Source organism: Macrobrachium nipponense, chromosome 4, assembly GCF_015104395.2.
Source record: "Macrobrachium nipponense isolate FS-2020 chromosome 4, ASM1510439v2, whole genome shotgun sequence".
Taxonomy (NCBI): domain Eukaryota; kingdom Metazoa; phylum Arthropoda; class Malacostraca; order Decapoda; family Palaemonidae; genus Macrobrachium; species Macrobrachium nipponense.
The window spans coordinates 93,897,476-93,919,637 of record NC_061100.1 but is presented as its reverse complement, the minus strand read 5'-3'; the positions used below and the strand labels follow the sequence as shown (position 1 = coordinate 93,919,637).

The following is a 22,162-nucleotide window of genomic DNA, read 5'->3' as shown; positions in this document are numbered from 1 at the left end:
TGTAAAGTGACATAAAATTGAAGATTTTTTTATCAAATAAAATGACAACTGAGAAACTGATGAAAACTAACATGGACCATAATATATATATATATATATATATATATATATATATATATATATATATATATATATATATCATTATAGTCTTTGCGATCGTGGAAGCTTTGAGCCCAGTGTTCATGAGAAACACAGAGAGACAAGACCCTTGGTGACCAGTCAGATACCATTAAGGAGTCTTATCCCTCCAGGATCTTAAACCATTCTTCTTTACTGACCTTCTCCTCAGAAAGTTTTATCTCTGTGTCCCTAGATAATCTTCGAGAAATAGCATTGCTAATGTTTGAATGTATTTCATCTAGCTGTTGGGGAGATTTGCCCCCTATGATATAATTGTTGTACTAAATTAGAAGTAGCAACTAACCAAAAACAGTTACCATCTACAGAAACTCTTTCCAAACGCCATGTTGCTGGTGGCTGTAATAATCTTGTGAAACTTTTCAGAGGTGTAACGATACTAGAAAGTTAAGTCCAACCTGCCAGGGATATGTCTAAATGGTCTGACATATCAAATGCCTAGTTCTGTCATAGGCTTACCCACTTTTCTTCCAAACACCTACCAATGGTTGCCTTGTTCTCCTTGGGCACTCAGTTTGCACCTGCTTGCACAGGCCTAGAGGAATCAACCACAGATGTGATTGTCAGTTGCTTGCCAGAGTTTACTCATGTACCTCCAACTTCATTTTCCTGGAACACACATACTGGGCAACAATACGGAAGTCAAAATCCAAGACTGCACCCTAAGGCACCTCCAATCATGTCCAGATAGTTGATGCTACAGATGTCCAGATCTAGGACTACACTTACAAAGTGACCTGCAAAGAAGTCAAGATAGATGGTGCTAGAGAAGTCCAGATATAGGGCTACACTTCCCAATGACCTGGAAATAAGTCCAGATAGGTGGTGCTACAGAAGTCCAGAGCTAAAACCAAAATTCACAAGTGACCTGCAAAGAAGTCCAGAACTGACCAAAATTACAGACCAGAAGACTGCACTCCTTCCTTCTGAACTATACTCCCCACAGAACGTTGAGAGGACCTACTCTTAGACAACAGACACCAGAGATCTGGCCCACAAAAGCCAAGTTAAGTACAATTAGACACAGAACAGGTCTGCGTAAAAGGATAGTTAGAGAAAGTTAATTCAGTAAGATGGAAGGAACATGCTGTGCAATCAATGTAAAGGTACTAATAATAGAGTTTTGTCACTGGGGAGTGGTTGAGAAATTCTTATCAGTGTGGAATAGATCCACCGGTGCTAAAGTTTTTGTCACTGATGTAAAATCCCACTTGTCTCTGAATCAGTGTAGAAATAACCCACAGACCTTACTGTGAAATATTTCTGCTTCTGTCAACGATGTACAATTACACAGCTGTTTTGAAGTAGTGGAAAGTAAGCGAGTGTTGTGTAAAGTGTCACCAAAGTGAAGTATTATTCCAGTCTGGTCACAAACTGTGTATGTATAAGTAAATATCTTTAAGTAATTCTCTAAGTGAAAGATTGTGCCTGATAACAGGTGACTGTTGCATGCCTGACTGATATAAATTCTCTGGCCTCGGTGGAAGTGAGACTAGGAATAGATTTCCAAAAATAAGTCAATATGGCCTTGTTAGTTACTGTATGCATTTGATTGTTTCAGTATAAGTTCGTGCTTTCAAAAAGTAATGTTATGTAACGTCACTCAAGTTCTTTCCTTTGATGTTAATTTGCTCCTTGGATCTTGTGTCACGCACTGATAGCTCGCACAGTTTGAATGAGAGAGAGAGAGAGAATTCTAGTCTCATTTAAGAGTCTGTTTGATTTCGTGGGGAAAGTTATAATGTGAATAACATTGAGACAGGAGCAAGTTTTACCTTGTAATTACTGCCATCATCTATGTACTGTTGCATACAATTTTGTCTCATGTTTTTATTATTTATTTCCAATATCTTTTGCTACGTTTTATTGCTTTAATTGGTATTAATGTCCTTATTCCTGTAAAGATTATGTTAATTCAGCGTTAACTTCCATGAACAGAGAGACATGAACTAAGCACTTTTCTGACTCTCCATGAGCAGTGACCTGAACTAAGCTCAATTCTAACTCTACAAGAAAGTTGAGACCTCATCTAAGCGCTTTTCTGACTTCTACACGAACAATGAGACCTAAACTAAACACTGTTCTAATTCTCCATGAACAGTAGGACCTACACTAAGCACTGTTCTGACTCTGCATGAACAGCAAGACCTAAACTAAGCTCTGTTCTGACTTCATGAACAGTGAGACCTGAACTAAGCACTGTTCTAACTCTGCATGAACAGTGTGACCTACACTAAGCACAGTTCTAACTGCATGAACAATGAGACCTACACAAGGCTCAATTCTAACTCTACATGAAAGTTGAGACCTCATCTAAGCACTTTTCTGATTCTACATGAAATTGAAACCTACACTAAGCACTGTTCTAACTTTGCATGAACAGTGAGACCTACACTAAGCACTGCCCTGGGTCCCCAGGAACAATGATACCTGAACTAAGCACTGTTATAAGATTCATAAAGGCTTTCATCGATTGATCTGCTGACACAGCAAGAGCTCCTCCTCGGCAGCGGAGGTTTATAGACCGATGTTCCTAGAGTAGCCTAGATCAATGATGGCCTTTATCCTAGTCGCTCTCGCTTTCGTCCTCGGGAACTCTTTTTAAGTAAAGCCGGTTCTAGAGCTCAACCTCTTCTTCCCCACCTTCGTTGGGAGGGGGTTTTGGTGGAGGAAGGGAGTGGGAGAGGGTGGGGATAGAGAAGAGGTAGAGGGTCCTGGCTGGGCCGCAAGAACCTACCATGATGCATGCCAGCGCTGAACCTGGTTTGAGTCTACAAGAACTGTTTGACATCAAACCATTTTACAGAAGCACTTAACAGCCCAAAAGGACCCGTTAAATTCGACAATGAGTCTAAATTAAACCCACTCCAATCCTCTAGACAACCTTCATAGGTGAGTTTAAAGAGTGAATCATCATCGACTGCACCCGGAATCAACCGGATTGATTGGGATGATGTTCTAGGTCCCATGGGAACACAGCGGAATATTCCCTTCGGTTTTCGGGGGTTGAAATCGATAATCTCCGACATTTACCGAGTCGGAGAAATGGCGAGTCACCAAAAGAAAGCAGAATGCATAAAGAGGAGGAATGGCTTTGTTTTTAGCCATTCCTTGAGGGAAATGATGCAGATTTTTGTTAGAAAATATGATGTAGATTTTGTTGCGAAATATGATATAGTTTTTGTTAGGAAATATTTCACATTTTGCTGAGAAGTTAAATATTATTTTATTCAATAAATGTAACAGTTTTTGTTCAGAAATAAGACGTTGTTTTTGTAAAGAAATGAATCGATTTTGTTAAGAAATATAACACGTATTTTTGTGAAATATGATGCATTTTTTGTTAAGAAATGTGGTAGAAGTTCTGTGAAGAAATATGACAGTTTTTCTTAAAAGAAAATAATATAGTTTTTTGTTAAGAAATATGATACAAGTTTTGTGAAGAAGTATGACAGATTTTCTTAAGATATACTATACAGTTTTTTAGAAGAAAATTATATATATTTTTAAGAAATATGATACAGCTTCTGTTAAGAAATATTATATAATGGATTTTGTTAGGAAATATAAGTTTGTAAAGATATATGTCCAAAAACTGATGCTATTATTTACGTCAGAGAAGAGTGAATTATGCAAGCGAGATGGTAGTGACTCCTTTGACCTTCGACGCTAGACCGATGTCTCAGTTTTGTCACAAAAATCTCTGGACTTGAGTCACCTCATGGACATACTTTAGATAGACAGACTTATAGATGGCTTTTCCGTAGGATTTGGATGATTCTACAGCGATCGTGGCACTCTTAGACGTGGCAGAGAAGTCCCTATCTGTATTATATGTTTTAGCAGAGCTATAATCACCTGACTCTCATTTTTTTACGTTTAGCTACTCTGCTGGCTACTGAGCACTCCCGCTTGTCAATATTCTTTTGTTTTCGTTATATCCAGACGGACTTTGTTTTAAAATAAGTAATTTTCCTCGGCAGACAAAAACATAGGCTAGCTGTTTAAATAATTAGAGTAAAAAAACCGCTCACACAGCTAGCTTGCTACATATTAGCACTAGACCTATAGTTCAGATTCACCAGTATAACATTTCACAGTCAACAGCCAGTGACTATTTTTGTTATTATTAGTGAGAAGGAAAGTCCTATGAAATAAGTTAAAAAGCCAAAAAACTACAATGAAATACTTCCACTGATCAGGATACCCTTAAGAAAAATGCGAAAATAAGAAACTTATAGCACTAAATAGTTGCCATAAACGACAATATAATTATACAAACGAGCTGGAAAACATAACAAAGCATCTTGTAAACATCTAACAATGAATCAATAAAAGAAAAACAATGATAAATCGCGTTTGTTGAATCATCAAAGATATATAACTCAAAATTGAGTTATGGGAAGATATTGGAACATAGGTCTAGATTTTGGACCAAAGTCTCTATAAAAAATCTGGCATTTTTAGAGTTACCAAGTGAAAACTGGCTCCTAGTGTTCACACAGACCTTAGAAAAGATTGATAGAAAAGTATATGCAGAGCCAAGAAAGTTTACCAAGTAAAGGTTGGCTCCTAGTGCTCACACCGGCCTTAGAAAAGTATATTCAGAACAAAGAAAGTTTATTAAATGAAAGCTGGCTCCTAGTGTTCACACACACCTCAGAAAAAAATTGACAGAAAAGTATAGCAAAGAAAGTTTATCAAGTGAAAGTTGGGTCCTGGTGTAAACACAGACATCAGAAAAAATTGACAGAAAAATATGTTCAGAGCAAAGAACGTTTACCAAGTGAAGGTTGGCCCTTAGTGCAAACACAGGCATCAGGAAAAAAAATGACTGGAAAGGTATTCAGAGGGAAGATAGCAATATTTGTTCATTACGAAAGTGAAAAGGCCATAAGTGTACTTATGAGTTTCATGACCTCCATTTGACCAAGACAACACTCTTTGTAGTTTGGGAGTACACAAGAAGATGAAGAGGAAGAAGAAAAAGAAGCTGTAAGGACAGAAGTCCTGGAAATATTATAAACTGCTTTGATGATACAGAACTTTGTCAGTAATTAATAACATGTTTCAAATGGTTGCAAATATTAATCTTATTTCAGATATTAGAAGAAGATTAATGAAGATATTTGAAAAAATAATATATCAAGGATAAAAACCTAATAAAGTACTGAAATAACAGAAAGCAAAGGATGTCAGTGAGCAAGTGAAAGTAAAGTGGAAGTATTGAGGATTTTAGTCATCAAAAATTATAGTGAGAAAAGTAGAGAAAATATAAAAATTGACAGTATAAAAAGATAATATGATGGGGGAATTAAGAAGACTGAACGTATAAAGTAATTCTTGTAGGTTTCAATTATCTATGCTACTGTAAATATGTGGGCAATTACCACAGCAGACAACGCAGTACCAACTACATGGCTGTGAGAACCCACAGGTTCTCTGAAAGAAGTACTTATCGCAAGGTGCTACGACTCTAGCTTGGAAAGCACAGGTACCCTGCGTGCTTCTCAGTCTGTGCACGGTCCCTCAACGAGGAAATCAGTGCATCATCCACTGAAATGGTTCTTGGGGAGCCTATTTGCATGCCAAGATGATGCCTCCATGCCGACAAAAGTCTGGAAAGTCTGACTGTATGTCCATGCATGCAAGGACTTCAGACAATCATTCATTCTGAATCACGAGAGCAAACGCCTCCTTATATTTCATCTTCTTCTTCTTCTTCTTCTTCTTCTTCTTCTTCTTCTTCTTCATTGCTGTTTAAAAATCTCAAGAACAGAACAGACAGAAAACTCTGCTAAATTTCCAAGACCTGATCAGCAGCAGAGAATCCCCAGTTGTGAAAACTCAACACAAAGAAACACAGGCTTTAGTAAAGAAACGTAGTAAGGATCTTAAAAGCATTAACACAACCAACCAAAGTTCGCACACCGAGACGAATCCGCTGTGGAATAACCCAGATAATATGAAAGCCAATTGCCGTGACGGCTTAAGGTAGCAGTGAGCCTTGGAGTGTCATCAGTGTAATAAGGAAACTGAGCATCTACTTGAGTGACGTCGAAAAGAAATTACCAGATCCTTGAATTCACATTCATCTTAGGATGAATCTATAGATTGTCGAGGTCATTTCTAGGTCACTTGTAGGTCATTTATATCACAGAGGCAGAAGAAGCAATAATTCCTATACAAATTTGTACCATTGAATGTCAATGATGGAACGTATATTCACGTGACTGGCCCCTTTTGTGGGCTTGTTCCATATGAATATGGTTTATCTTCTGAATAATAATAATAATAATAATAATAATAATAAAATAATAATAATAATAATAATAAAAATAATAATAAATAATATATAATAATAATAATAATAATAATAATAATGGGGACACTAGGCACGATCCCAAGAACCCTGAAATGAAATCTGGAAAAACTAGAGACAGAAGTAGCTCCAGATCTCGTGCAGAAATGTGTGTGCTCCTGGAAACAGCGCACATACATAGTAAGAAAAGTGATGGACTCCTAAGGAGGCAGGATGCAACCAGGAACTCCCCCACACTATAAATACCACCCAGTCAAATTGGAGGACTGTGATAGAAAAAATAAAAAATAATAATATTTAAATTCTGAAATATAGTACAGGTTCATAATTCAGCTCATATCTACTTTTCAGTTATAATAATAATAATAATAATAATAATAAAGAGTGCATGGGAAGAAGGACTAATAAAAGTAGACGAAGACCCAGAAATATACAGAGACAGGAGAAAGACAGAAAGAACAGAGGACTGGCACAACAAACCAATGCACGGACAATACATGAGACAGACTAAAGAACTAGCCAGCGATGACAATTGGCAATGGCTACAGAGGGGAGAGCTAAAGAAGGAAACTGAAGGAATGATAACAGCGGCACAAGATCAGGCCCTAAGAACCAGATATGTTCAAAGTATGATAGACGGAAATAACATCTCTCCCATATGTAGGAAGTGCAATACGAAAAATGAAACCATAAACCACATAGCAAGTGAATGCCCGGCACTTGCACAGAACCAGTACAAAAAGAGGCATGATTCAGTGGCAAAAGCCCTCCACTGGAGCCTGTGCAAGAAACACCAGCTACCTTGCAATAATAAGTGGTACGAGCACCAACCTGAAGGAGTGATAGAAAACGATCAGGCAAAGATCCTCTGGGACTATGGTATCAGAACGGATAGGGTGATACGTGCAAACAGACCAGACGTGACGTTGATTGACAAAGTCAAGAAGAAAGTATCACTCATTGATGTCGCAATACCATGGGACACCAGAGTTGAAGAGAAAGAGAGGGAAAAAATGGATAAGTATCAAGATCTGAAAATAGAAATAAGAAGGATATGGGATATGCCAGTGGAAATCGTACCCATAATCATAGGAGCACTAGGCACGATCCCAAGATCCCTGAAAAGGAATCTGGAAAAACTAGAGGCTGAAGTAGCTCCGGGCCTCATGCAGAAGAGTGTGATCCTAGAAACGGCACACATAGTAAGAAAAGTGATGGACTCCTAAGGAGGCAGGATGCAACCCGGAACCCCACACTATAAATACCACCCAGTCGAATTGGAGGACTGTGATAGAGCAAAAAAAAAAAAAAAGAAAAGAATAAAATAATAATAATAATAATAATAATAATAATAACAATAATAATAATAATTCCCATGACAAAAGTACTACAGAAGATGGATGCCGGGTACCAACTCAAGAAAAGAGGCAACAGAATCAACCATCTGATGTTCATGGACGACATCAAGCTGAATGGTAAGAGCATCAAGGAAATAGATACCCAAATCCAGACTGTAAGGATTGTATCTGGGGACATCAGGATGGAGTTTGGAATAGAAAAATGCGCCTTAGTCAACATACAAAAAGGCAAAGTAACGAGAACTGAAGGGATAAAGCTACCAGATGGGAGCAACATCAAACACATAGATGAGACAGGATATAAATACCTGGGAATAATGGAAGGAGGGGATATAAAACACCAAGAGATGAAGGACACGATCAGGAAAGAATATATGCAGAGACTCAAGGCGATACTCAAGTCAAAACTCAACGCCGGAAATATGATAAAAGCCATAAACACATGGGCAGTGCCAGTAATCAGATACAGCGCAGGAATAGTCGAATGGACGAAGGCAGAACTCCGCAGCATAGATCAGAAAACCAGGAAAAATATGACAATACACAAAGCACTACACCCAAGAGCAAATACGGACAGACTATACATAACACGAAAGGAAGGAGGGAGAAGACTACTAAGTATAGAGGACTGTGTCAACATCGAGAACAGAGCACTGGGGCAATATCTGAAAACCAGTGAAGACGAGTGGCTAAAGAGTGCATGGGAAGAAGGACTAATAAAAGTAGACGAAGACCCAGAAATATACAGAGACAGGAGAGTGACAGACAGAGCAGAGGAATGGCACAACAAACCAATGCACGGACAATACATGAGACAGACTAAAGAACTAGCCAGCGATGACAATTGGCAATGGCTACAGAGGGGAGAGCTAAAGAAGGAAACTGAAGGAATGATAACAGCGGCACAAGATCAGGCCCTAAGAACCAGATATGTTCAAAGAACGATAGACGGAAATAACATCTCTCCCATATGTAGGAAGTGCAATACGAAAAATGAAACCATAAACCACATAGCAAGTGAATGCCCGGCACTTGCACAGAACCAGTACAAAAAGAGGCATGATTCAGTGGCAAAAGCCGTCCACTGGAGCCTGTGCAAGAAATATCAGCTACCTTGCAGACGCACGAGCACCAACCTGAGGGAATGATAGAAAACGATCAGGCAAAGATCCTCTGGGACTATGGTATCAGAACGGATAGGGTGATACGTGCAAATAGACCAGACGTGACGTTGATTGACAAAGTCAAGAAGAAAGTATCACTCATTGATGTCGCAATACCATGGGACACCAGAGTTGAAGGGAAAGAGAGGGAAAAAATGGATAAGTATCAAGATCTGAAAATAGAAATAAGAAGAATATGGGATATGCCTAGTGCTCATAGGAGCACTAGGCACGATCCCAAGATCCCTGAAAAGAATCTAGAAAAACTAGAGGCTGAAGTAGCTCCAGGACTCATGCAGAAAAGTGTGATTTTTTGAAACGGCGCACATAGTAAGAAAAGTGATGGACTCCTAAGGAGGCAGGATGCAACCCGGAACCCCACACTATAAATACCACCCAGTCGAATTGGAGGACTGTGATAGAGCAAAAAAAAAAAAAAAAAAAAAAAAAAATTATTATTAGCCCACCAGTAAGAGAAGGTAAAGGGAAATGCAGAAAGAAGAGATCTCATTCATTAAAAAAAGTAATAAATTAATAAATAGAAAAAATGTAGAAGGAAAAAAAGAAGTTGAAGAAGATTATACAAAAACAGACAACATTCGTCGAGGAACTGATGTATAAAGCTCTTTGCGAAGCTATCAGACGGAGAGAGAGATAATCTAGAGCAAGCAGAAAGGCAATAAAGCTCGCTCTCTCTCTCTCTCTCTCTCTCTCTCTCTATTGCAAAGAGGTTCATGAATTATGTGGAAGTTAGGCTAAGCCATTTGTCTCCGAAATGCGGAATTTACTTCCTTCCTCTGTGTTTTCTGAGTCTTTGAATTAGGATGTATTACGAGTCTAGCAGCGAAGTTTTTTTTTCAGTATAAGCAGGATACTAGACACAGACGTATTTTCAGCAATAAACATAAACAGTGTGTTTTTTCAGCATAAAAAGAAGACGAAAACAGCGCGTGTTTTTGGACATAAACAGGAAACAATCAGAGCGGATTCGTTTAACGTAAACATAAATGAACACAGGTCATATTTTTTTCCCATAAACATAAAAAAATAGCGCGTTTTTTTAAACAAAATAATTAAACGAATATAGGGCATTTTTTTTTTTTTATAAACTGAAACAGAATACGGTGTGTTTTCTGCATAAATATGGACGAACGCAGAGCGTGTTTTTGGACACAATCACAAGACGGACACAAGTGTGATTTAGCATATACATGGACGAACTCAGCTCGTGTCTTTAGACAAACATGAACGAACACATCTCGTGTCTTTAGAAAAACATAAACGAACACAGCTCGTGTCTTTAGAAAAACATAAACGAATAAACCTAGTGTCTTTAGACAAACATAAACGAATAAATCTAGTGTCTTTAGTTCAACAAAAAGAATAAACCTAGTGCTTTAGACACATAACGAATAAATCTAGTGTCTTTAGAAAACATAAACGAATAAATCTAGTGTCTTTAGACAAAAATAAACGAATAAATCTAGTGTCTTTAGACAAACATAAACGAATAAATCTAGTGTCTTTAGTTCACGTAAACGAATAAACCTAGTGTCTCTAGACAAACATAAACGAATAAATCTAGCGTCTTTAGACAAACATAAACGAATAAACCTAGTGTCTTTAGACAAACAAAAACGAATAAATTTAGTGTCTTTAGACAAACATAAATGAATAAACCTAGTGTCTTTAGACAAACATAAGTGAATAAACCTAGTGTCTTTAGACAAACATAAACGAATAAACCTAGTGTCTTTAGAAAAACATAAAGAAATAATCAGCGTCTAGTTTAACATAAATGATAAACCTAGTGTCTTTAGACAAACATAAACGAATAAATCAGTCTTTAGTTCAACATAAAGAAAATATCTTTAGTTGTCATATCTCACGTAAAACAAATAAACTAAAGTGTCTCTAGAACAAACATAAAGAATAAACCTAGTGTCTTTGTTAGACATACATAAACGAATAAATCTCAGTGTCTTTAGACCAAACATAAAGAATAAACCCTAGTGTCTCTTTAGACAAACATAAACGAATAAAATAGTGTCTTTAGACAAACATAAATAAACGAATAAACCTAGTGTCTTTAGTTTCCACGGTCCCCACCGAATAAACTAGTGTCTCTTAGACAAACATAAACGAATAAACTAGCGTCTTTAGAAAAAACATAAAACGAATAAATCTAGGTCTTTAGTTCAACACAAAAAACGAATAAATGTCTTTTAAGACAAACATAAATGAATAAACCTAGTCTCTAGACAAACATAAAGTGAATAAAACTCTAGGTCTTTAGAACAAACATAAACGAATAAAACCTAGTGTCTTTAGAAAAACATAAAACGAATAAAACTAGCGTTTTAGCAAACATAAACGAACTAAACCTAGTTCTTTAGACAAACATAAACGAATAAATCTAGTGTCTTTAGTTCAACCATAAATGAATAAACTAGTGTCTAGACAAACGAATAAAACGAAATAAACTAGTGTAATCTTTAGACAACATAAACGACTAAAACTAGTGCTTTAGACAAACAAAAATGAAAAAATAATAAACTAGTGGCTTTAGACAAACATAAAACGAATAAATCTAGTCTTTTAGTTCAAAACATAATGAATAAAACCTAGTGTCTTTAGACAGAACATAAACGAAAAATCTAGTGTCTTTAGATTCAACTAAAGAATAAATCTAGTGTCTTTAGTTCAACATAAATGAATAAACCTAGTGTCTTTAGACAAACATAAACGAATAAATCTAGTGTCTTTAGTTCAACATAAATGAATAAATCTAGTGTCTTTAGATAACGTAAACAAATAAACCTAGTGTCTCTAGACAAACATAAACGAATAAACCTAGCTCTTTAGACAAAACATAAACCGAATAAACTAGTTTCTTTAGACAAAACAAAGTAAAACGAATAAATCTAGTGTCTTTAGAAAAACAACATAAAATGAATAAACTCCTAGTGTCTTTAGTAGAAAACAAAATAAAAAGAATAAACTAGTGTCTTTAGACAAACTAAACGAATAAAATCTAGTGGCTTTAGAAACAAACATAACGAATAAAACTAGTGTCTTTAGCAAACATAAACGAATAAATCTAGTGTCTTTAGACAAACATAAAGAAAAATAAACTAGTGTCTTTAGAAAAAACATTAAACGAATAAATAATAGTGTCTTTAGTTCAACATAAACGAATAAAACCTAGGTCTTTAGACAAACAAATAAACGAATAAACTAGTGTCTTTAGTCCAAACTAAAAGAATAAACCTAGTGTCTTTAGACATCATAAAACGAATAAATCTAGTGTCTTTAGACAAAAAACATAAATGAATAAACCTAGTGTCTTTAGACAAACATAAACGAATAAATCTAGCGTCTTTAGACAAACATAAATGAATAAACCTAGTGTCTTTAGACAAACATAAACGAATAAATCTAGTGTCTTTAGACAAACATAAACGAATAAACCTAGTGTCTTTAGAAAAACATAAACGAATAAATCTAGTGTCTTTAGTTCAACATAAACGAATAAACCTAGTGTCTAGAAAAACATGAACGAATAAATCTAGTGTCTTTAGTTCAACATAAAATGAAAAACCTAGTGTCTTTTAGAGAAACAAATAAAGTGAATAACCCTTCAGGGTGGCTTAGAACAACAGAAACGAAAATAAAATAAAACCTAGTGTCTTTAGACAAAAAACATAAACGAATAAATCTAGTGTCTTTAGTTCAACATAAAGAATAAACCTAGGTGTCTTTAACAAACTAAACGAATAAATCATGTCTTTAGTTCAACATAAATGATAACTCTAATCTAGTGCTTTATTCACGTAAACAAATAACCTAGTGTCTCTAGACAACATAAACGAATAACCCTAACATCTTTAGACAAACAAAACGAATAACCTAGTGTCTTTTAGACAAACATAAACGAATAAATCTAGTGTCTTAGTTCACCATAAATAGAATCCACCTAGTGTCTTTAGAGCAGCCATAAACGAATAAATCTAGTGTCTTTAGATCAACATAAACGAATAAATCTAGTGTCTTTAGTTCAACATAAATGAATAAACCTAGTGTCTTTAAACAAACATAAACGAATAAATCTAGTGTCTTTCGTTTCAACATAACCGCATAAACCTAGTGTCTACGAAAAACTGAACGGATAAAAAAATCTAGTGTCTTTTAGTTCAACGTAAATGAATAAACTATTGTCTTTAGACAAACAAATGAATAACCTAGTGTCTTTAACAACTAACGAATAAACCTAGTGTATTTAGAAAAGACATAACTGCATAATCTATTTCCTTTAGTTCAACATAAATGAAGAAACCTATGTCTCTAGACAAACATAACGAATAAAATCTAGCTCTTTAGACAAACATAACGAATAACCTAGTGTCTTTAGACAAACATACACGAATCAAATTCTAGTGTCTTTAGACAAACATAATGACTAAACTGTGTCTTTAGAAAAACATAAACGAATAAATCTAGTGTCTTTAGTTCAACATAAACGAATAAACCTAGTGTCTAGAAAAACATGAACGAATAAATCTAGTGTCTTTAGGTTCAACAGAAATGATAACCTACGTGTCTTTAGACATACATAAACCAATAAATCTAGTGTCCTTTAGACAAACATAAAGAATAACCTAGTGGTCTTTAGACAAACATAAACGAATAATCTAGTTCCTTTAAGACAAACATAACGATAAATCTAGTGTCTTAGTTCCACGTAAACGAATAAACCTAGTGTCCTCTATACAAACATAAACGAATAAATCTAGCGTCTTTATACAAACATAAACGACTAAACCCTAGTGTCCTCTTAGCAACAAAAACGGAAATAAATTTTAGTGTCTTTAGGACAAACTAAATGAAATAAACCTAGTGTCTTTAGACTAAACATAAGGTGAAATCAACTAGTGTCTTTATAACAAAATAAACGAATAAACCTGTGTCTTAGACAAAACATAAACAATAAATCTAGCGTCTTTAGTTCAACATGAAATAAAAACCTAGTGTCTTTAGACGAACATAAACGAATAAATCTAGTGTCTTTAGTTCAACATAAATGAATAAATCTAGTGTCTTTCGTTTCACTGTAAACAAATAAACATATGTGTCCTCTAGACAAACATAAACGCATAAACCTAACATCTTTAGCACATAAACGAATAAACCTAGTGTCTTTAGACAAACATAAACGAATAAATCTAGTGTCTTTAGTTCAACATAAATGAATAAACCTAGTGTCTTTAGACAGACATAAACGAATAAATCTAGTGTCTTTTCAGCCTCCTTTACAAAAAAAAAAAAAAATAAACGAATAAATCTAGTGTCTTTAGTTAAACAAAAATAAAACGAATAAACTGAAAAACCATGTGTCTTTAGTTCAAACTAAAAAGAATAAACTTTAGGTCTTTTAGACAAAAATAAATGAATAAACCTAGTGTCTTAGACAAACATAAACGAATAAACCTAGTGTCTTTAGAAAAACATAAATGAACGAAATAATCTAGTGTCTTTAGTTCAACTATAAAACGAAATAAACCCTAGTGTCTTTGACGTGACAAAATGTCAAATGAATAAACCTAGTGTCTTTAAGAAAAACAAACATAAAAGAACGAATAAACTAGTGTCTTTAGAAAAACATGAAATGAATAAATCTAGTGTCTTTAGTCAACAAAATTGCCATAGAAAAAACCTAGTAAAGTCTCTAGACAAACATAAACCGAAAAAATAAATCTAGCTAAAATCTTTAGACAAACATAAACGATAGACCTAGTGTCTTTTAGACAAACATAAACATAAACGAGAATAAATCTAGTGTCTTTTTAGACAAACATAATGAATAGAACCCTAGTGTCCCTTTTTTTATTAAAAACAGACTAAACGAATAAATCTATGTCTAGTCACAAAAACATAAACGAATAAACTGTGTCTTTAGTTCCACAATAAATGAAATGAACCTAGTGTCTTTAAACAAACATAACGAATAAATCTAGTGTCTTTAGTTCAACATAAAATGAATAAACTAGTGTCTAGCAGAACAAACCAAATAAAAATGACAATAAAACCGTAAACCTAGTGTCTTTTAGAAACAAAATTAAATCCGAATAAACTAGTGTTTTAATTTACCATAAAAGAAATGACCTAGTGTCTTTAGACAAACATAAACGAATAAAACTAGTGTCGTTTAGAAAAATCAAAGAAATCGAATAAAATCTAGTGTCTTAGTTCAACATAAATGAATAAACTATGTCTTTAGTTCAAACATAAACGGAATGAAATAAACTAGAACGTCTCTTTAGAGCAAACATAAACGAATAAACCTAGTGTCTTTAGACAAACATAAATAAACTAATAAAATCTAAAGTGTCTTTTAGACAAACATAAAATGAAGTAAACCATAAATGTCTTTATAGAAACACGAAAAAATAAAAACGAGGAAATAAATCTAGTGTCCCTTTAGTTCAACATAAAACGATAAATCCTAGTGTTTATAAGACCTAGGTGTCTTTAAGCATACGAATAAATCTAGTGTCTTTAAAGTGAAACATAAACGAATAAACTAGTGTCTTTAGACGGACGATAAAATAAGAAAAATCCTAGTGTCTTTTAGACCAAACATAAATGAATAAACCTATGTCTTTAGACAAACATAAAACGAATAAGAAAAGCAAATAAAAAAAAAAAACAAATAAAACGTGTCTTAGTTCAACATAAATGAATAAATCTAGGTGTCTTTAGACAACATAAATAATTAAAACCCTAGTGTCTTTAGACAAAAACATACGAATAAACCTAGTGTCCTTTAGACAAAACATAAAACGAATAAATCTATGTCTTTAGCCAAAATAAAATGAATAAACCTAGTGTCTTTAGAAAAACATAAACGAATAAATCTAGTGTCTTTAGTTCAACATAAATGAATAAACCTAGTGTCTTTAGACAAACATAAACGAATAAATCTAGTGTCTTTAGACAAACATAAACGAATAAACCTAGTGTCTTTAGAAAAACATAAACGAATAAATCTAGTGTCTTTAGTTCAACATAAATGAATAAACCTAGTGTCTTTAGACAAACATAAACGAATAAATCTAGTGTCTTTAGATCAACATAAACGAATAAACCTAGTGTCTTTAGTTCAACATAAATGAATAAACCTGTGTCTTTTAAACAATAAACGAATAAATCTTTGTCTTTAGACAAACATAACGATAAATCTAGTGTCTTTTAGACAAACTAAATGAATAAACCTAGTGTCTTTAGACAAACATAAACGAATAAATCTAGTGTCTTTAGATCAACATAAACGAATAAATCTAGTGTCTTTAGTTCAACATAAATGAATAAACCTAGTGTCTTTAGACAAACATAAACGAATAAATCTAGTGTCTTTAGTTCAACATAAACGAATAAATCTAGTGTCTTTAGACAAACAAAAACGAATAAACCTAGTGTCTTTAGAAAAACATAAACGAATATATCTAGTGTCTTTAGTTCAACATAAATGAATAAACCTAGTGTCTTTAGACAAACATAAACGAATAAACCTAGTGTCTTTAGACAAACAAAAACGAATAAACCTAGTGTCTTTAGACAAACATAAACGAATAAATCTAGTGTCTTTAGATCAACATAAACGAACCCATAGTGTGCTTTCATCATAAAGAAAAACTTAGAATAACACGTTGCGTGTTTTTTTTTGATAAATATAAAACGCACAAAGACATTACATATCAGCCAGCTATTACTCAATCCATGCTCCAGAATTCGTCCAGCTATCGTCTCCCATTGGTCAGCATCTGATGACCCAAGTCCAGAAGGCTGATCAATATATTATTTTAAACCATCAGCGATCGATCGGGTCGTGTGTGACGTCACAGTTACACACATTCACGCACAAAAGTGGCTCGATCACCTGACTCACTCTCACTCACTCGGGGGTCCTATTGATTTAGTCAATAAAGAAATGTAAGGTTGTTTGTAAACATAAGTACTAGTTCTCAGAAGATGTAAACGGAAGTTCAAATGATATATATGCGAAGCTTGTACAGTAGGATATACTGAGAGAGAGAGAGAGAGAGAGAGAGAGAGAGAGAGAGAGAGAGAGAGAGCGAGAGCTATTCAACCTAAGCTTGCGAGTATATACGGCAATGTTTACTTGGGGAGAGGCAGAGAGAGATAGTTATTCATACTAGGCTTACGAGTATACAGAAATGTTTACGAGGATATATATATATATATATATATATATATATATATATATATATATATATATATATATATATATAGAGAGAGAGAGAGAGAGAGAGAGACGAGAGAGAGAGAGATAGTTATTCATACTAGGCTTACGAGTATACAGAAATTGTTTACGAGAGAGAGAGAGAGAGAGAGAGAGAGATAGTTATTCATACTATGGCTAACGAGTATACAGTATGTTTACTAGGAGAGAGAGAGAGAGACGAGAGATTGAGAGAGAGAGAGAGAGAACGAGAGACAAGAGAGAGAGAGATAGTTATTCATACTAGGCTTACGAGTATACAGAAATGTTTACGAGAGAGAGAGAGAGAGAGAGAGAGAGAGAGAGAGAGAGAGTTATTCATACTAGGCTTACGAGTATACAGTAATGTTTACTAGGAGAGAGAGAGAGAGAGAGAGAGAGAGAGATAGTTATTCATACTAGGCTTACGAGTATACAGAAATGTTTACGAGAGAGAGAGAGAGAGAGAGAGAGAGAGAGATAGTTATTCATACTAGGCTTACGAGTATACAGAAATGTTTACGAGGATAGAGAGAGAGAGAGAGAGAGAGAGAGAGAGATAGTTATTCATACTAGGCTTACGAGTATACAGTAATGTTTACTAGGAGAGAGAGAGAGAGAGAGAGAGAGAGAGAGAGAGAGAGAGAGAGAGAGAGAGAGATAGTTATTCATACTAAGCTTACGAGTATACAGTAATGTTCAGGAGAGAGAGAGAGAGAGAGAGAAAGAGAGAGATAGAGAGAGAGAGAGAGAGAGAGAGAGAGAGAGAGAGAGAGAGAGAACTATTCATCTTAAGCTTACTAGCATACAGTAGTAGTTTACTAGAAGAGAGAGAGAGAGAGAGAGAGAGAGAGAGATTCATCATAAGCTTATACAGTAGCAATTCCTAGTAAATAGATACATTTAAAGAGAGAGAGAGAGAGAGAGAGAGAGAGAGAGAGAGAGAGAGAGAGAGAGAGAGAGGCTAGGCAGCTAAAGCCTAATCTTTCTCCGGAAATACAGACATTACAAGTTGCCCATTACGTAATCGTGTTATTGTAATTATATAACTCATAGATCGTAATTATATAACGATAGACACGTTATGTATGATACACATCCGTTGGTCTATTAATCTCTGAAGTGAATCAGTTTACGTACGTATGTGTGTTTTTGTGTGTGTAAGTGCACCCACAAGCGACTGTCGTGTGTGATGACGTAAGAATAAGTACCACGTGTTTCTTTGTTTAACCTCATCCATAGACTATTCAAAAGGAAAACTACATCTTGGTTATATGATTACTTTTGAATAACTCGGATTCTCTCTCTCTCTCCTTTTGTTGTCACTGCTCTTTCGAACAAGAACCACGAACTTGGGATCAATACCAGGCCCCTCGTGTCGCTCCCAACCTCAGATGGGACGCGAAATAAATGGTCCACATCAGGGAACTATCCCTACCCAAGAAAAACAAAAGAAAAAAAAAAAATACTATCCAACACAGAAATAAAACTATCACAGAAACACCTTCCGAAATGAAAGAAATAAATAAGATAGACTTTTCCGTACGTAGGTTATCTAAATAATGACTCAAAGTAGAAAATGCTGTTTTTTTATAAAACAAAAAAGCTATCCCCAGAAATTTGGAAAGGCGGAAAACTACTTTTTAAAACTCAGACGCACTGTCTGTTACAACGCAAAAACTCAAATAAAAAAACTACTTCCAAAAACGTAAAAATTTCTGTGTACAAAAATAAAAACGCCAAAATATTAAGAAAAACTTTCCCAAACACACATATTAAACTAAAAAAAACGACAAAAACAAATATAAGTATCTCTCAAAATACACACAAAAAACTATCCTCAATATCCACACAAAGAAATTCCCACCAAAAGAAAACTATTCCATAAAACACTAAAAAACAATAAACACTATCCTTATAAAACCTAAACTAAAAACTTACTCTCTAGAAAACACCTATCTAAATACACCGAAGACCCTCAATAAAGCTATCCCATAGCACACAAACATATCAATAAAACACAGAAAAACACATCATCATTAAAAAAAAACTACCCTCCCCCCAAAAAAATCGTAGAAAAAAAAAAAAAAAAAAAAAAAAACCACACACACACACAAAAATCGAAATCTCTTTTGGCTCGACACCCATCAATAAAACTGTCCCAGAACACAAAAACATGTCACAAAAACACAGAAAAACTCATCCCAAAAATAAAAAAACTACTCCTCACAAAAAAAAAAAAAAAAAAAAAGGTAAAAGCAACGCACACACACATCGAAATCTCTTAGGGCTAGACACTCACCTTTTTCGGCATCCTGCCCGGCTCGGAATGAGGACTAGGATGAGGCTGTTATCGAACACTGATAAGAAGACGACCCACACGACAAACACACGAAAAAAAGAGATAAAACTCTCTCCGGATCAGTTCAAAAAACCAAAACAACAACAACTCAGCAATCGACGGCTATAGGTACGAGTTGTTTTTTTTTCCTCTCTGCTGGGACACCTAAGAGAAGGAGAGAGAACCGAACAGGGCGAGCGGCGCTCCTCAACTGGCTTTCGTGGTTTTCCACAGCAACGTTTCGAAGCATTATTGTACCGCGCCCTTCTGCGCATGCGCGCGACTTTCCCCTCCCCCTCTCTCTCTCTCTCTCTCGTTACAGCTATACTTTTTTCCATCGTCAATTTCCTATTGTGTTTCTTTTCTCTCTCTCTCTCTTTTTAGGAAAATGAAAAGGTAAAATGAGTGCTTCTTTTCTCTCTCTCTTCTCTCTCTCTCTCTCTCTACCCCTCTCTTTCTCTCTCTCTCTCTACCCCACCCTCTTCTCTCTCGTCTCTCTCTCATCACCCCCTCTCTCTCTCTCTCTCTCTCGTTACATCATACTTTTTTCCATCGTCAATTTCCTGTTGTGTATCTTTTCTCTCTCTTTTCTTTTTTTAGGAAAATTAAAAGATCAAATGAATGCTGCCTCTCTCTCTCTCTCTGTCTCCTCCCGTTACAGTCATGCCTTTTTCCATGGTCAATTTCCTATTGTGTATTTTTTTTAGGAAAATGGAAAAAATAAAAAGTCCCACCTTTTTCTTTTTCATTGTTTATTTCCTGTTGTGGGTTTTTTGTGTGTAGGAAAAGGAAAAATCACTTGAATGCTCTCTCTCTCTCTCTCTCTCTTTCTCTCTCTCTCTCTCTCTCTGCAGTCATTTTAAGCAAATGGAAACTTTTATGAATAAAAATTAATTTTTTTAAAATATAGTTATTTTTCATATCTTACAGGCAAAACTATCATAACACAACTGAAGTTCGTACAAATATATATATATATCTTAAAGAGTCATTATCAATTCTATTAATTAAAGAATTGAATTATATTAAAATGATTTAAAAAATTAATTCGCGCGACCCTACGAAATCTCCCTCCGTGGAAAGACCCCAAAAGTCATTGTAGGCCCGAGGGGAAGTTGCCGGCGAATGGGAGAACGTGATTGGTCGGACGGGAGGGCCAATAGGGACGACGCTCGCCTGTGACGTCACGGCCAAGCGTGCCTTTTATCCGCGGAAGACGCTGGATATAAACATGGCTATGGAGGTTTTTTTTTTTTTTTTTTTTTTAGGGGAGAAATAATTGGTGTGTGTGTGTGTGTGTGTGTGTGTGTGGGTATAACAAAGGCCCTTCGTGATATTCCAAACGACATTGCGTAGTTTTATTAAATATTAATGTTGTTTTTCCAATTTTTCTTTTTCAGAACTCAAGTCAGGTAGGTAGGTGCACGTGTTTGTGTGCGTTTGTGTTAGCGTTTGGTCACAAACAAAGCCCCTTTCGTGATATTCCAAACGATGATAATTCTTGTTTTATTATTATTATTATTATTATTAAGGCTATTTTTTCTATTTTATTTATTTATTTTTGCTGTTTCCAGAACTTGATCAGGTCAGACAGGCGAGAACCCCAACATAATTTGGTACTTTGTGCTTTCATTAAAAAAAATATTAAAATAATATTAAGGGGCACTAGTAAAAATTTCGGGGTGGGGTGGGGGTGTGGGAGGATGGACAAAAATGAGCAAAAATTCAACATGGGAGAAATTTTTTGCTTTAAGACTTTCGTAGAATTCTAATATAATTTCGGATTTACTTTGTTGGTGCTCTGAAAAAATTAAAATTTATATATCCCCCAACCAAAAATTTTAAAAATCTGTTGCAATATTTAAAGAAAAACTATTCAAAGGTAAATTCGTCAGCAGCTAATACTTAAAGGAAAAGTGTTTGTGTAATCTACACTGGTGGTTTCACAGCTGAGAGGGAGCATTCTCAAATACTCTAAACAGTTCTATTAAAATTCAAAGCAATTTGAAACTTTAAAATTATGGTGGTTTTCCAAAAAAATATATAAATAAATAGAAAAATAATGTAAAAACTTATTTGAAAAAAATCTTTCAAAATCAATGGTAATATGTTAAAAAAACTTACTTGTCTTAACGTATTAAAAAAGATAATATAAAAACTTATTTAAAAAACGCTTTCAAAACCATTGGTAATATGTTTAAAAGAAGTTAACGTTTTAAAAAATAATATAAATACAGATTTTATAGAAACGCTTTCAAAATCAGTGGAATTATGTTAAAGAAAAAATCTAACTTCTTTTAACGTATTGAAAAAAACAATATAAAAACGGATTTAAAAAAAAAAAGTTTCAAAATCAGTGGTATTATGTTCCAAAAGAGAGAGAGAGAGAGAGAGAGAGAGGAGAGAGAGAGAGAGAGAAAGAGAGAGAGAGAGAGAAAAACTAACTAACGTATTATCGACTGGTGGACCGAGAAGAATAATTTGATGTTGTTATTTATTTATATTTTTCATACAACAATAACAACTTTTCTTACTACATTATGAAGAAAAATCAGTATATAA

The 22,162-nt window shown here is 34.7% G+C and overlaps 1 protein-coding gene across 1 annotated transcript in view; it reads right to left on the bottom strand.

Moving 5' to 3' along the window:
- The window catches only part of LOC135211026 (sodium- and chloride-dependent glycine transporter 1-like), a 58,344-nt gene extending 38,710 nt beyond the window's left edge, over positions 1-19,634 (bottom strand). Inside the window, exon 1 of the mRNA XM_064244060.1 lies at positions 19,562-19,634. Coding sequence (XP_064100130.1) covers positions 19,562-19,573 — 12 coding nt within the window. The 5' untranslated portion in view covers positions 19,574-19,634. The remainder of the gene's footprint in view (positions 1-19,561) is intronic.
- Between the last annotated feature and the right edge of the window lie 2,528 nt (positions 19,635-22,162).